Source organism: Vipera berus (assembly GCF_964194415.1).
Source record: "Vipera berus genome assembly, chromosome: 1".
Taxonomy (NCBI): domain Eukaryota; kingdom Metazoa; phylum Chordata; class Lepidosauria; order Squamata; family Viperidae; genus Vipera; species Vipera berus.
This window is the reverse complement of record NC_138202.1, coordinates 18,380,227-18,396,515: the sequence shown is the minus strand read 5'-3', so window position 1 is coordinate 18,396,515 and position 16,289 is coordinate 18,380,227. Positions and strand designations below refer to the sequence as shown.

Sequence of the window (16,289 nt, the reverse complement as noted above, 5' to 3'; positions counted from 1 at the left end):
AAAATGTGCAAACCATGTTCTGAATATAGTTGTTAATACTTCTACTGGTAAAATACCATATACTATATGGCATGGTAGAAGACCAAACCTTGATTACCTGCACACATTTGGCACCCCAGCTTGGGTCCACATTCCTGCACAACTCAGGAGTAAAGGCCAACATAGGGCTAGGCAATTATACTTCGTAGGTTATGAAGCTAATCACAGATCCTATCGTTTCTGGGAACGAGGCACAACTAATGTATATAACAGTGCTAGTGCAAAGTTCCTTGAGCACATTGGTTGGGATAGGTTAGAGCAAGTAACTGTTAATACTGATCCTCTAGTGTTTGAGGACTCCTCTGATAACGTAACTAGTAATGATAATGCATCTCCTGTAAATATAAAAGATGAAGAGGAGATAGGGGAAATAAAAGAGGAATCAGAGGAAGGAAAGGAGACAGAAATTCAAAGCCCTGTAATTCCTTGGCGTTCAACGCGCATCAGACATCCACCTGATCGCTATGAAGCAAGTATAGTATGTCAAGTTAGTGTAGTACCTTCTAACTATGATGAGATCAGGATGTATCCTGAAAAGGAACAGGCATCATGGAAAGCTGCAATGAACAGGGAGTTGAAGTCTTAGACAGAAACACATAAGCTTGTCTACAATGGAGGCTGAATTTTCATGTCTATCAGTGTTATGTACAGAACTGCTAGTGTACAAACAATTATTGTTAGATATGGGTTTAAATGTAAATGATCCATTTATTGTGTATGAGGACAATCAAGCTGCAATAAAGATGGCTAATAATGCTGCAGTAAGAACAAGATCTAAACATACTGATCTTCGTTATTTAAATGTCAGACAATGTGTCAAAGATAAATTAATACAGTTAGAGTATTGTTCATCTGATGTAAATATTGCAGATCATTTTACGAAGGTACAAAGTGCTGTGAAACACAATGCTAATTGTGAAAGAATGTGCATAAGATTGTAAGAGTTATATATTATTCTACCCAAAGGGGAGAATGTTAGGCATATGGTGCTAGCCTACAATGTTGGGTTGAAAATATATTAACCATAATGCTATGGCTTTAAGTTGTTAATTGGCCAATGGGTGTGTAAGTGTTCTCATGGCCATAAGAGGAAGCTAGGAACGTAGCTTCTCTCTCTCTCTGAATTCACTGATCTCTACTATTACTGTTTTTGCTCTGCTGTTGGTTTACTACTGTTGTAAACTTGAACTGTGTATTTGACCTCTGGACCGGTAAGAAGACTTTGTATTTTGGATTGCTACTTGAACTGTTTATTTTTGACTGTGCATTTTTGTTTTTACACCACCTCAAAGTAAAATACTTTTTGCTTTTAGAACTCAGTGTATTTCTGTGTGTGATTTTTACTGCTCTCAGTGCCCTTCCTTGTCTGTGCAACTCTTTGGTAGCACAAGGAGACCTCTGCACAAACAAATTTCATAACAGTTTGCCTTGGATTCGAACTGAGATCATTCTGTCATTTTGAGGATTGTATCCCAGTATTGCTTTTCCTATTTTTTTATTGACTATGAAGGCTACTCCATTTCTTCTGAGGGATTCTTGCCCGCAGTAGTATACCTGATGGTCATCTGAATTAAATTCACCCATTCCTGTCCATTTTAGTTCGCTGATACCTAAGATGTCGATGTTTAGTCTTGCCATCTCTTGTTTGACCACGTCCAGCTTTCCTTGATTCATGGATCTTACATTCCAGGTTCCTATGGAGAAAAAATCTTTACAGCATCGGACTTTCCTTTCACCACCAGACATATCCACAGCTGAGCGTCCTTTCGGCTTTGGCCCAGTCGCTTCATTCTTTCTGGCGCTACTAGTACTAGCCCTCTGCTCTTCCCCAGTAGCATATTGGACGCCTTCCGACCTGAGGGGCTCATCTTCCAGCGTCATATCGTTTTGCCTTTTGGTACTGTCCATAGGGTTTTCATGGCAAAGATACTGGAGTGGTTTGCCATTTCCTTCTCCAGTGGATCACGTTTTGTCAGAACTCTCTGCTATGACCTTTCCGTCTTGGGTGGCCCTGCACGGCATAGCTCATAGCTTCATTGAATTACGCAAGCCCCTTCGCCACGACAAGGCAGTAATCCATGAAGGGGGTAGTATAAGTAGTATCTGTAAAAGCATGAGACATAGAAATAGTTATAGAAAAATGAGGAATTTCAAAAGATCTTTGAACTGAGAAGGTTGCAATCTTGAATTGATATGCTACAAGTCGCCCATGGACAGATAGTAAGATGTATTTTCCAATAAGATGGAACAAAGATGGAAGAAATAATGCGAATTTGTACCATAGAAATATCATTATCCAAGACACCTTAGAACACATTCCATACTTTCAGGAAACTGTAGAATTAGAAGATGAAATCAGATTGGCGCTCCAGTCAAGGCTATAAGAACTGATAGACTATCTACAGAAACATGGCAAACCACCGAATTATAAAAATTCTAACCAAATTATCCCAGAAAATCTGGGGAATGATACCATGGCCAGTAGTTTGGAAGAGTTCAATACTAAACAATATGCAAACTCATAAAATATCTCACATACAAGCAAAATAATGCTTATGATCATTCAGTCCGGATTAAAACTGCATGGAAAGGAAAATGCCAGACAGTTTAGGAAAGAAAAAAAAGATAATGATACATCATTGCTGGCACATATTGAATAATTAAGAAAACCAAAGAATACCAAAACAAGTCAATATCTGCTTCAGTTTATAGAAAGTCTTTCAATAGTGTGAAGCTGTCCAATGTCCTGATGAAAATGAAAATCCCAGAATATCTCGTACAAAAATATACAGACTACCTGGAAATGACAATTTGGAGAGAATTTTTCAAAACAGAATAGGTCCTGGGCAGGAATAGACTGAAGCTAGCTGTTTACTCTCCTATTTATTCAACCTACATCTTTAATATGAATCAAGACACAAGCTTGGCTGGAAAAATTATGTGCCTAGTTTTAAAACTGGAAAAACTTAACATTATGCTGATGATACTAATCAGATAATGCCAAGGATCTGCAAACTCACAAGTCAAGCAGCAAAATGAAAAAATGGATTAAGATCAAATATAAAGGTGACCTAATAACAGCAGATTAAGCAATGAGTTTTAGAATTAACAAGATACTGAAGTGGTGGGTAGTATCTGCCTTTTTGGATCTATTACTGTAACAATTAAAGGAAACAGCAGCAAGGGAACATTCCATAGATTAGCCCTTGGTAACAGTGAAAGCCCCAAAGAAGATACTCAGATGCTGTAATGTGTGTATTCCTATACAAATCAGAATTGTGCATGCAGTAATTTTCCCTGATACTTTATAGAATCAAAAGTTGCAAGTTTGAAGAAGCAGTAGAGAAAGAATATCAACACTTTTGAACTTTGGTGTTGGACAAGAGCCTAACAATGCCATGAATAGTCTAGAAACTAAATAGATGAACCACAGAACAAATCAATCTGAAGTTTTGACCGAAGGCACAAATATCAGGTTGAAATTATCATTTGCTGGACACATTCTATGAAGGCCTCTCTTGCAGTCTATAATGCTGGGAATAATGGAAGGGGAAAAAAATAAAACAACTATCAGCAAGGTGTATGACTTCAATTAGTGTGATGTACTTGGCACTGATGGAGGAGCTGAAGAGATAAAAGTTGGGGACAGATCATCCTTGAGAATGTTGATCTGAGTATTCACTAAGAGTCAACACTAACTTGATGTCAACATAATCATTTTAATAAAGTTGTCTTGATTTCTGAATTTTAAAAGGATTTCTATTTTAGTTTTTTTTAAATAATTAAGATCAGAAGGCAGAACATTCTAATGTTACTGAGTTGCTGTTTCAGTCTACAGCTCCCAACAAATACTAGCCCATTTTAGTAGATTTCTGTTTTTTTTATGCAACAACTTGTCTGTGATAACACAGGATAAACACCTGAATCCACCATACACATTCTTAGAAAAGGTTATGAAAATAGCTTTATTTTCCCTATTCCAAATACCAACATTTTGCATATATATACTTGAAATACAAGCCTTTTTTTAAAAAAAAAAAGTCTGAAATGATACTTTCCAGTCATGAGATGCATCTTCTTCAGACACATTTATAAATTCCAAACAAAGTTTTCACAGCAAGAACACAATTGATTTGGAGCCAAAGCCTAAGAAGTTGTCTCAATAGTTTTTATCTTACCAACAAGTGGGACCAAAAATAATCTGGGTACATACTCCCCTGGAGTCATACGTTTATCTTATTGAGTCATGGGACTAAACTGCATCAGCTCTTAGTTAGTAGCATCAACTTCCAAATTCCAGTAGTAAAATGTATGATTGAGGTTATTAAGATTTAGTACATCAGAGCCCCTATGTTACAATTGCCTTCAACGTAGGAACAAGTACTTCCCCACAAGAGCCGAGTAGCCAGGTTCAATTATTTTAATTGCCGATTCTTTTCTAATGATAAACGTTAGCACTCGGATCGCTTTACTTCTTGAAATTTCCAGGAGCCAGCTTCTGGTGTGGAACAGTCTAAAAAGCCTTTGGATTCTCTTTCTAGCAGGCTCTGGAGAATGACACAAACTTGGTGCAGAACTGTTTTATACTGCAAAAAAAAGCAACTGTAATTCCTTTCCTCTGTTTATCAATAAGGCAGTTTGAAAACAATTAACTGCCCTGATTTTGAGCAGTTGGTTCCTTTAATGTTCAGATCAACGAGGCTACATGGTGTGAGCATCAAGTAGCAGTTTCTTGAGCCCTGAGGTGGTGTTTCCTTGTTTCTGAGACAAGATGACTTTCTTTAGCAGTCCTTGCAATTATGTGCTCAATCGCCCAGGAACCTAGAAACAAGTGAGAGGGCAGGCTACTGCCAAAGTATAGCTTGCTGTTAGTAGCAATTGCTTGGTATTTCATCAGCTCCAGGTAGGCTGGTGTGAGTTTCAGCTGTCAAGGAGAAGAAAAAATAAATAAATACACCCGGGAAGGTATTCGCATTACAAGAATTAAGTGCAAACATAGCAAACCACTAGTAAGGTAAAGGTTCCCCCGCACATGCGTGCTAGTTGTTTCTAACTCTAGGGGCCGGTGCTCATCTCCGTTTCAAAGCCGAAGAGCCAGCGCTTGTCCGAGTACGTCTCCGTGGTCATGTGGCCGGCATGACTAGACGCCAAAGGCGCACGGAACGCTGTTACCTTCCCACCGTAGTGGTCCCTATTTTTCTACTTGCATTTTTACGTGCTTTCGAACTGCTAGGTTGGCAGAAGCTGGGACGAGTAACAGGCGCTCACTCTGCTACGCGGCACTCGGGATTCGACCCGCCAAACTGCCAACCTTCTGATCGACAGGCTCAGCATCCTAACCCACTGAGCCACCGGCGTCCCTTTAAACCACTAGTAAGGAATGCTTTTATAGCCAAGACTTGTTTTCTCCCCCAAGAAGTAGGCTTGGTTTACATGTGTCTCCTTTCCTTTCCCCCAACCCCCAACCTTTCATCAGATTGCTGGTGCAAGCAAGGGAAACTCACCTTGTTTGAGTCAGCTGCTTTTTGGGCAGTGTAGTATCCTGCATCAGCCTTTGCTTTCTGTCTTGCTAAATAAGCAGCATCTGAGAAGGGAGCAGCAAAAACTTCTTTCAGCCAGTTTTAAGCCACCAGGACATTTGCTACCAAAATAAACCTTTCTAAATCTCTGCAGCATGGCCCACTGCAAAATTCATGAAGTCTAGCATGTTTCCTTTTTGGCCTCAAAGAACAAGTTCAGAATAGAAGACGAAAAAAAAATCAGGGAAGATTTTTGAGGAAGGCTGAAGGGGTTTTTTTTTTTGGGGGGGGGGTGGAGAAGGGGATGGAATGTAATGGCAGAAGGAGATTCCATTAAGTTCTATTCCAGTTCCAAAATCTGGGGATGCGGAAGAGAAAGATCAGGGAGAGAATAGAAGAATGACTTATTTCCCCAAAGGAATCTGTAAACAACATTAATCATTCCTACAAATCCTTCTAAGCAGCTTGACTCAATCTTTGGAAATCGAGACAACCATCCTTGCACCCTAGTTCCCAGACACTGTGGATCTTTGCTCAGAACCTCCAATTAGCAAGAGATAGTAGGGTGGAGCACATAGCTACCTTCAAGCTCAGAAATTCGCTTCTCTGTCAAAGTCTCCATGACCTTCTGTCGGTACTGTATCTTTGCCACTTCAGCAATTTTCTCTGCTTCTGCAATTGAAAAGCATTCAGAGTTAAGTACAAGAACTGTGTATCGGCTGTGACAACAGTCAAGCGTGGCAATGCCCAAATTTATTCAACATCCTGAAGCTCACAACAAACACTCTGTGGTATAGCGTAAGCACCGTTAAACCCCTACAAGTCCAGGAGAGTAACATCTGGCACATCCTTGCTTGTAGCTTACTTTCCTTCTATGCTTTCCTTTCCTGCTATAGTGAACTATAGGAAAGGTACACTAGCCAATGCCTGAAGCTAACCAATAGCCAAAGTAGGTCACCTAAACATTTGTTCATTTAGAGCAGGGGTAGGCAACCTTGGCTCTTTTATGACTCATGGACTTTAGCTCCCAGAATTCCTGAGCCAGCACAGCTGGCTCAGGAATTCTGGGAATTGAAGTCCATGAGTCATAAAAGAGCCAAGGTTGCCTACCCCTGATTTAGAGTATGGCTGCACACAAGGTACCCTGGAGGGCTATTGGCACACATTTAAGTCTCCTCAAAATTATGCCACACAATTCTGGCCATTTAGCTACTACCTTCAATACCTAACTACCACACAGGAAATCTATGGCTCAACCATTGTGCTTGCCAGTTTCCCTACTCAGATTTTTTTAAACCAAAAGAAGCTACTTAGCTCGGGGGGAGGGGAGGGGGGGAGGACGAAGGGTGCTGTTGCCAAACTGAAGGCAAAGCTCATTACCTATAACTGCCTTCCTTCTTTCCGTTTCAGCCTCCTTTTCCACCACTTTCTGCTTCTGTGTAGCTATCAAGAGTTTAGTCTTCTCTGCTTCCCTGCAAAGCAAAAAACAAATTAGTTTCTTGAGCTACCTACCTGGAAGGTAATCTCTATGAAATTATCTCCCTTAAGCATCCTCAGCACAAGAGTACATCTTTCCAAAAGTCTCCGTTTTGAACTCATGAGAAATCAAATGAAGACTTGGAAGTCAGAAATGGAGTCTACTAAGCTATTTCATCCATGTCCTGCTTTATAAGTGCTCCAAAGGCTTCCAGCTAAACCTCACGAGAAGCAGAATGCTGAACGTGCCTCTGAACTGATCCAGGAGGGTGCTCTTATACTCACACAAGTTCAAAATTTCTTCTGATTGCTTCAGGGATTTTAGGCTTTGTCACACGCACTGCCTATACACAAACAACAATCAAATGTCTTGATTAAACAATATTCATGTAGCCTTTCCCAAGCAGAAGTTCTATACCAGTGTTTCTCAAACTCGGCAGCTTTCATATGGGTGAACTTCAACTTTCAGGATTCCCCAGCCAGCCGTGCAACTTACGACCATTCGTTTAGCGAGGGTTCAAAGTTACTGTGCTGCCACCATGTGGCTGTGTGGAGAAATCACAATGTGGGCAGTTAGACCCTCCTACCCTATGATGTATTTCCTTTCCCCTCCCCTTTCTGGGATGGACTTCCTCCTGCTTTGTCCCTAGAGAGTCCATTCTCCATTAGCCAGAAGACATGGGGTAACTTGCAGACTCAATATGCAGATCCTGGGAATACTACCATTTTCTAACTATTCTGGATCAAAGCTGTTGTACTTTAATTAATCTCTTGATAAGACCTCTATGGTCTATATAAACAGATATCATTAACATTAACAGATCTCTCCAGATAGTTTTGAACTCGTAGAGACACCTTTTATCATATAGAAATACCTTTATTGCAGGTAAAGTTGAATACAGTATGTGGATGCATTCAGATGACCTTTGTACAGCATTTCCAAGATATTTCCAAGGTATCTCTAAGGTTAGAAAATGGTGATATTCCCAGGATCTGCATATTGAGTCTGCACGTTACCCCATGTCTTCTGGCTAATGGAGAATGGACTGTCTAGGGACAAAGGAGGAGGAAGTCCATCCCAAAAAGGGGAGGGGAAAGGAAATACATCATAGGGTAGGAGGGTCTAACTGCCCACATTGTGATTTCTCCACACAGCCACGTGGTGGCAGCAGAGTTACAGCAGCACTCAAGTCACCTACAACACGTTCTCGCACTTACAACTGTCACCAACATCCTGCAGTCGCATGATTTGAGCATTTGGCAATCATCACAAATTTACAATGGTTGCAGCATCTCATGGTCACATGATCACCATCTGCGACCTTCCCAGCCAGTGTTCTGTTTCAATCTCTTTCCATCACTCACACAGATACGCAGCGGGCATGTGATAAGTCAGTGGTGGCGAACCTATGGAACACGTGCCAGAGGTGGCACTCAGAGCCCTCTCTGTGGGCATGCGCCGCTGCTGCCAGCAGCTTGCGCAGGTCCATTGGGCTGCCGCCCGGAGCGGCAGCCCCACCCAGCACAAAGGAGAAGAAGCGGCCGGCTAGCAAGCCCGAGTAGAGGTGGTAGAGCACCCCCACACCCAGCAAGCCAAAGGCCAGCCCGAGCAGGGAAGGCCAGATCCCCATCAGCGCCATGGCCCCCCAGTCCCGGCTAGGATTGCGTGCCTCTCCCCCATCTATGCTGGGCCTCCTGCCCACCGCCACACCCACAGAGACCCCCTGGATCTTCCACAACCCTGCCCGGCCCTCACAGGCATCCCCATGAGCAACATCGAGGTGGCCATGCCCATCCCAGCCATGCCCACCCAGTCTGCCGTGACAACCGCAGCGACACCCACCCAGTGGGCCACGCCCCCATGCTCCCCCTGAGGGCACCACAATGCTTATGTGGCCTTGGCACTTTGCGATAAATAAGTGGGTTTTGGGTTGTGGTTTGGGCACTCAGTTTCTAAAAGGTTTGCCATTGCTGTGATAAGTAGTACCTGAATGGTAAGGCCTGGTGCCATGCTATTCAGATCCTGTTGTAGTGCTAGCTTCAGGTTTTCATCAATCTGATCTGGTAGAAGGAAACACAAATTAAAGAGATAAATTAACCAAACAGAAACGCTTATGCCAGAGCTCAAAGTTTTTTCTGTCAGCACTGCTCATGGCCATGCCATCTATTCAGCTAGAGAGGGAACTGTGACTATATAGCTACTAATCTGCTTTTAGCCAAAGTACACAAAAGAAGAATGTAGGGCTTATCTAGGTGGCTCCATTTCAGGCTAACTATTGCAGATATTTTATTTATTAAATTAATATGCCGCCCATCCCTCCATCAAGAGACTCTAAGTGGCTTTCATCCAGCTAAAAATGGGAATATAAAACATTAAAACAATAAATATTACCAAAGATATTTAAGGAAGGAGCACTATACAGTGGGCTAAAGGTAGAATCTTCTCTTATATTGTAATAATAAAATTGTAAATGACAAAAGCGTCCAAAACATGTTTTGCATAGGTTTAATGACAACTTGCTGGGGCCAGTCTCCCCCCAGCTACACACACACCCAGCCTCTCTGTGCTCCATCGCACTGGCCACTTGTGCACTGCTGCAAATCCTCGCAAATCTTTCTTGACCTATGTATCTCATGCATCCCCTTCCCAACCCCCCCCCCGCCCCAATCCATTGTTCATTTCCTCCCCTATCCAGCAGCAACCACTCACCTGCCTACTGGCCTGAACTTATAACTTCCTTCCAGCATCTCCACTGGTTGTAAGAAGCTGACAGGAAGTTTCCTTGCTTAATAACTATGGGATTCAGTTAATGAGGGCAGTCAAGATTGCCATGACTAAACGATTTTTTGCTTAAGACTTATTACTATTGTTGCTGTTGTAAGTCGCTAGAATAGCCCCATGGCAAGATAAGTGGCAAATAAATTTAATTAACTAATTAATGTACAAGTGCATTGTTTAGCAATGGAAATCCCAGTCCTAATTGCTATCATAGGACAAGGGCTACTTATATGTGGAAAAGCCCATCCTCCATTGTGAAAACACATAAAATAAGACAAAATCACTCCAGAAGGCATCCTGCAACAGAACTAGGTGCCCAAAACCAAATATGCAAAGCCTCTTAACATGTATAGCAAGGCCTTGTTTGTATTTACCAATCACAAATACGTGCAACTGCAGGTAATGAATGGAACCATCAATAATGAGGATTGCTTGGAAACAACAAAATGTCCCCAAGACTCTCTGTGGAAAGGAGTGTAGCCAAAACATTGTGACACTTACCAAAGAGCTCAATGTACACCTCCTGCAAGGTATGGACGCTGCAAAACTGGTTGAGTTCATGATGGATCTTATTGAAGATAAGTGCCTTGTCATAATCGGCAGTAAAATTCCTCACAACGTCATAAACTAGGAAAAGGAATACCAATTTACTTGTCTATTATATGCCACCTCAATGACAAAGTGATTCTATGCAGCTTATTTAACAACATCCAAATCAAAATAACAACTAAAATAATAAAAGGTGACCAGGAAAGGAACATCTGGCACACATCAAGGAGGATAACGTATTATCCAACAACTACCATCAGGGAGTAAATCATTCTACTGCACCCTGGGACCTGTCGTGAGAGCCAGGTTTTGTAGAAGGGGCATATAATTTCAGGGGGTGTGCTGAATGTCACCTAGATTCCACAAGAAGAGGAAGCCAAGACCTGGCGTGAACCAAGTCGTTCAGAATCCAATACACCAAAATGTTTCCTTAGGTAAATATGTCCTGGGCCACGAAATACTCCTCACAACGACCTTTGAGATATTCTTCCTGTCTCTCAAATTTCACAAGAGTTTGGGTTTCCTTTAAAAAAGGTTGGTGGGTAGGATTCTGCATATGCACCGAGGGCAGAAAAATAATCATGCCTTTATTTTTGAGGTATAGACCGAAGCTTGTACACATATTTGGTAGGACTCATTCTTCATTCTCCCACACTCTAAACATCTGTTCTGATGCTTTGCCTCCTCAGAAAACCAAGGAACAGTATAACATCACTCAAGTGCCATTCTATCCAAGGCACTGATGTAACTTTCCTTTCAGAGAGCAATTAAGATCCAGTCCAAACTGTCTACTAGACACTCATGAAATTCCTCAAATGCTTTCTGGAAAACAGACATTATCAGGCAATGCGGACAATGCAATCTAATAATCCCTTTTGCAGAAAGGGGTGGGGGGAACCATGACAAGGAACAAATGCCTTGTCACCCACTTCAGATCATGTCACCTCTGCTCCAAGATCAAATATGTAACAACCTATGTGAGTCAGGTCCTAAGTAATCTGGAACAGGCCACAAATTCCCAAGCTACTTTAGGTTGAAATTCTCCAGAACTATCAGTCTAGGGAAGATTTAATCAACATCCTGGCAACGACATTAAACCGTTCAGGCAAAGAATCTGCTAAGCAGCAAGAGAGTCTGGTGCTCCAGCAGCAATCTCACCTGCTCCCTTATACTGCATCCAACTTTATATTTCCAAGAAAGGAACATTGTGCCCAACCAGATTTGGTAATTACTGCTCTCTCGTGGATGAGGAAGGACTTATTATAGGCCAACCTGACATTAAGCAGAGATCACCAAAAGCCCAGAGGCACTAAGAATCTGGTGACCTGAAACTTGGGCTCAAAACTAGGATGCAGATTTGGGGAAGTGGGGCTCAAAATAAGAAACAAAACCTCTCCTTCTTAGAAATGGTCCATTCCCTCTCCCAACACATCTCCCTCTGCACAACTCCATCAAAATACTCCTGTAATTCCCACAAACACACAATACACGCAGGTTTCTACAGTGAAATGCCTCAATTCAATCTGGTGTCCTCCAGATTTGTTTATACTTTTTATTTATAAGTCCACCCCAACGCAAAACAGATTTTGGACATTTGTTCAGACAATATTGATTTAGTTGATACTATGGCATCCAGCACTTCCCAAATTACTAGCAATCCAGAAATCTTTATGAACCAACGTCATATCAAACAATAACAAGCCAACTATAGTGAATGTATCTCCTTTTGGAAGCAATACCTTCCTTTCCTATTTCTACCATGTACTTGCCTACCTTCTATCTTCCCACCACTGATCCTGCTTTAAAGCTCCCCTCCCAAACTTGAGTTCTGGTTCTCTTTCCTCCAAGTGTTTGTTTTCTGTTGAAGAAAAAAAAAGGAAAATACCTGCATACGGTGCCAGCATGTTCATCACCTCAATTCGGTCAATATAGATCATGACACCACCACTGCAAGAAGATAAGAAGAAAGCTCTTCCTTCATTGCACATACATATTTGCATGGTTAAAAACTATCCAGTTTGTGCTTTTGTAACAAGACAACGTCTCTGGTACACTCAGTCCACAAGATCAGGATTATAAACTACGTCCCTCCAGGGCTATAAACTATGTTCCTCCAACTTTTGCAAAATTTTTGTTTGTCTTTGTGAGATTAGTCTTCGGAAGGAAGGCTGAAACCCCTAATCATACACCTCAGAACTGTTCAGTAAGAAAGCTGCATTATAAAAATTACTTCCTTTTTTCCATTTTTAACAAAAAGAAGATTTAATACCTTCTGTTCTTCCATCCTGTGGCTCAACCATTCTACTACACATCTTAGTGGTATATTTCCCAACTAGGCCAGAAACACAATACAAACTTAAAAAAAAACCACATACCTTGTCCCACAAGGCACATTTTTTATTTCATCTGTCTGCAATGTTGTCTGGGGGAAAAAAAACAGCCATTGATCAGCAAAAACATTGCACGATGTAACATTTACTAACTTAACAATTATTTTGGAAACAAACTAAATTTCAGGAACATTCTGCTCTTTTTCTGAGAAACAACTTAATAATAATAATAAGGAGGAGGAGGAGGAGGAGGAGGAAGGGACCTTGGAGGTCATCTAGTCCAACCCCCTGCTCAAGCAGGAAACCCTATACCATTTCAGACAAATGGCTGGCCAGTCTCTTCTTAAAAACTTCCAGTGTTGGAGCATTCACCACTTCTGGAGGCAGGTTGTTCCACTGGTTAGTTGTTCTAACTGTCAGGAAGTTTCTCCTTAGTTCTAGGTTGCTTCTCTCCTTGACTAGTTTCCATCCGTTGCTTCTTGTCCTGCTTTCAGGTGCTTTGGAGAATAGCTTGACTCCCTCTTCTTTGTGGTAGCCCCTGAGATATTGGAACACTGCTATCATGTCACCCCTCACCCTTCTCTTCATTAAACTAGACATACCCAATTCCCGCAACTGTTCCTTGTATGTTTTAGCCTCCGGTCCCCTGATCATCTTTGTTGCTCTTCTCTGTACTCTTTCTAGAGTCTCGACATCTTTTTTACATCATGGTGACCAAAACTGGATGCAGTATTCCAGGTGTGGCCTTACCAAGGCATTGTAAAGTGGTATTAGTACTTCACGTGATCTTGATTCTATCCCTCTGTTAATGCAGCCTAGCACTGTGTTGGCTTTTTTGGCAGCTGCAGCACACTGCTGGCTCATATTTAAGTGATTGTCCACTAGGACTCCGAGATCTCTCTCACAATTACTACTATTGAACAAGGTACCACCTATACTATACCTGTGAATTTGATTTTTCCTGCCTAAATGTAGAACCTTACTTTTTTCACCATTGAATTTCATTTTGTTAGATAGTGCCCAGTGTTCGAGTCTGTCCAGATCCTCCTGTATCTTAAGCCTATCTTCTGGAGTATTGGCTATTCCTGCAAGCTTGGGGTCGTCTGCAAATTTGATGAGTTCCCCAGTCATTAAATCAGCCAATGGTTCCCTAAGTCTATGATTTTGCTGAAAACTGGCAGTCAGTTTTTTAGAAAACCATTGCAAAACATGGTCATGTGACTGCAGGACATTGCATAAGGCCGTAAATGAGGCTGCGTAGGCAAACTCTTGACAGAACTTTGAATCAGGGTCAAAAGTCCTTTACTTTGGGTCAGCTATAACTTCAAATAGTCACTAAGCAACTGATCATAAACTCAGATAACTCCCCCCCTTAGATGTTATATAACCTATCATTTAATCCAGGGAAACAGGGGAATTGCTAATAAGGAACTAGCTAAATTGGTATTTTTTCTTCCTTTTCTTCAATGCTTCTTTTTTATCTTCAAGCAACTAGCAAGATCAAACATGCAAATGAGAGGTATAAGCTTAATTATAAGTATTAATCTGTATGCAGCATTAGCCATTACCTACTTCTAGTAACATATTAACCTGTGGTGGATTTTTAATAGTGGCAGGATGCCACAGCAAATATGAAAACATGAATCATATTCTCCCCTGACACCATCTGTATGCTGTACGAAAGACAAAGGCAGTCCTTTTATCATCAAACCTCTTTTCCCTCCCTCTATTGTTTTCCACCCAAGGCAGTTACACAAACCTGTACTGTTCTGTAAGATGTGAGAATTGGGAGCATGATGTGATAGCCTGGTCCACTCAGGGAAGAGAGCAGTGCACCTCCTCTACAATAAATCATATACAAAAAAGAAAGCAAATAAGCATGAACTAAAGTCAGAGAGGACAACTTTCTTATAAAACAACAGCCACATTTATTGCATTTATTTCACCTGTCCAACTCATTTTCCTAATACTATACTCCAGTGGTTCAGAACAGAATAACAGAATTGGAAGGAACCTTGGAGGTCTTCTAGTCCAACCCACTACTCAAGCGGGAGACTCTATACCATTTCAGACTGTCCAGTTTCTTTCTAAAAGCCTCCTCTGGTGGAGCACCCACAACTTCTGAATGCAAGCAATTCCACTGGTTTACTGGCAGATAGCTGAAGGTTAGAGGTAAAGACAAATTTACAGGCACACAATATTTACAAGTTGCCTTCTGCATGCAGCCAATATAGTCTGGCTCTAGGCCTCTTCGGGAGTAGAGCAAAACAAAAGATGAGTGCCAATGTTGTTTCACAGCTTTTCAGGAACAAAACAGGACAAGCTGCCCTTTATTTCTAATATAAGTATTGCTGGATGGAGTCCTGTTTGTTCCAAGACAGTGTTTCTCAATCTTAGCCATTTTAAGATGTGTGAACTTCAACTCCCAAAACACTTCCTATTTTGAGAGTTGAAATCCAGACATCTTAAAATGATTAAGATTGGGAAACACTTATCTAGGACAACATTTTTCCATCTGGGACCATGCACAGGTGTTTTGGATCACAACAGTGTGTTTTGGGTTCATGCGTCATGCCAAGTCACCATGTATTTTGTTAACCATGGATCAACAATGCTCTGAACCCAACCAATTGAAGTTGCTTAAAAAGTACAATTAAGTAAACCAGGACCAAGCACCACTACACACATTGCCTCTGAATCACAACAGCAAGGTTGGTATTATAAGTTGTAGTCCTAACACTACCCAGAGAACTAAAGTCGGGCGGGCTTCTGCTTGCTCCGAAGAAAGGCTCAGATCAGGGCAGATGGTCAAGTACAACTAGTCCTCGACTTACAATAGTTCATTTAGTGACCATTCAAAGTTACAACAGCACTGAAAAAGGTGACTTATGACCATTTTTCACACTTATATCCCTGGCAACATCCCCATAGTCATATGATTTTGGATGCTTGATAACTGTCCTGAGGTTATGTGATCCCCTTTTGCAACCTACTAACAAGAAAAAACAATGGAGAAGCCAGATTCACTTAACAACAGCGTTACTAATTTAAAAACTTCAGTGATTCACTTAACAACTGTGGCAAGAGAAGTCGTAAAATGCGGGCACAACTCATTTAACTAATTTCTCACTTAACAACATAAATTTTGGGGTCAATTGTGGTCGTAAGCTAAGGACCACCTGTATTGTCAGATCCAGAGCGAGGCTGGCACCAGGCTCTCTACTCAAGCGTTTCTATCATCTGCCCGGGGAAGGAAGGAGGCTTCTCAGCATTGAGAGCGACCCAAGCCACACGAGGGATCCCTTCGCCAGGACTCACCTGTAGTAGACAGCCAGGTGTCCCTCCTCCACCTTGTGGACCGAGGCCCAGAGCACCAACGACAGCAACAGGCCGGCCGTCACTGCTACTGAAACCGCCGGTCCGCGCCTCCGGCTCCTGGTCGGGATCTCGCCGCCGCTTCCAGGCATCCTCCCGCCGCTCACACCCCGCAAGCGGCCCCGCTGCCACCGCCACCACGACGTCGTCGCCGCCGCCTCTCCCGCCGCTGCATCTACCAAAACGGAACGGACTCTCCCGCCTCCACTCGCGTCCTTCGCG

At 42.0% G+C, this 16,289-nt stretch overlaps 1 protein-coding gene across 1 annotated transcript; it reads right to left on the bottom strand.

Moving 5' to 3' along the window:
• Positions 1–3,985: 3,985 nt before the first annotated feature.
• Positions 3,986–16,274, bottom strand: LOC308669606 (erlin-1-like). The gene is made up of 11 exons (XM_081330399.1): positions 16,011–16,274; positions 14,452–14,533; positions 12,738–12,784; positions 12,248–12,309; positions 10,315–10,440; positions 9,022–9,095; positions 7,320–7,378; positions 6,939–7,030; positions 6,141–6,230; positions 5,544–5,623; positions 3,986–4,963 (listed from the first exon to the last, which is right to left on the bottom strand). The coding sequence occupies exons 1-11, from the start codon at positions 16,157–16,159 to the stop codon at positions 4,757–4,759; spliced, it is 1,068 nt and encodes a 355-aa protein (XP_081186525.1). The 5' UTR covers positions 16,160–16,274; the 3' UTR covers positions 3,986–4,756.
• Between the last annotated feature and the right edge of the window lie 15 nt (positions 16,275–16,289).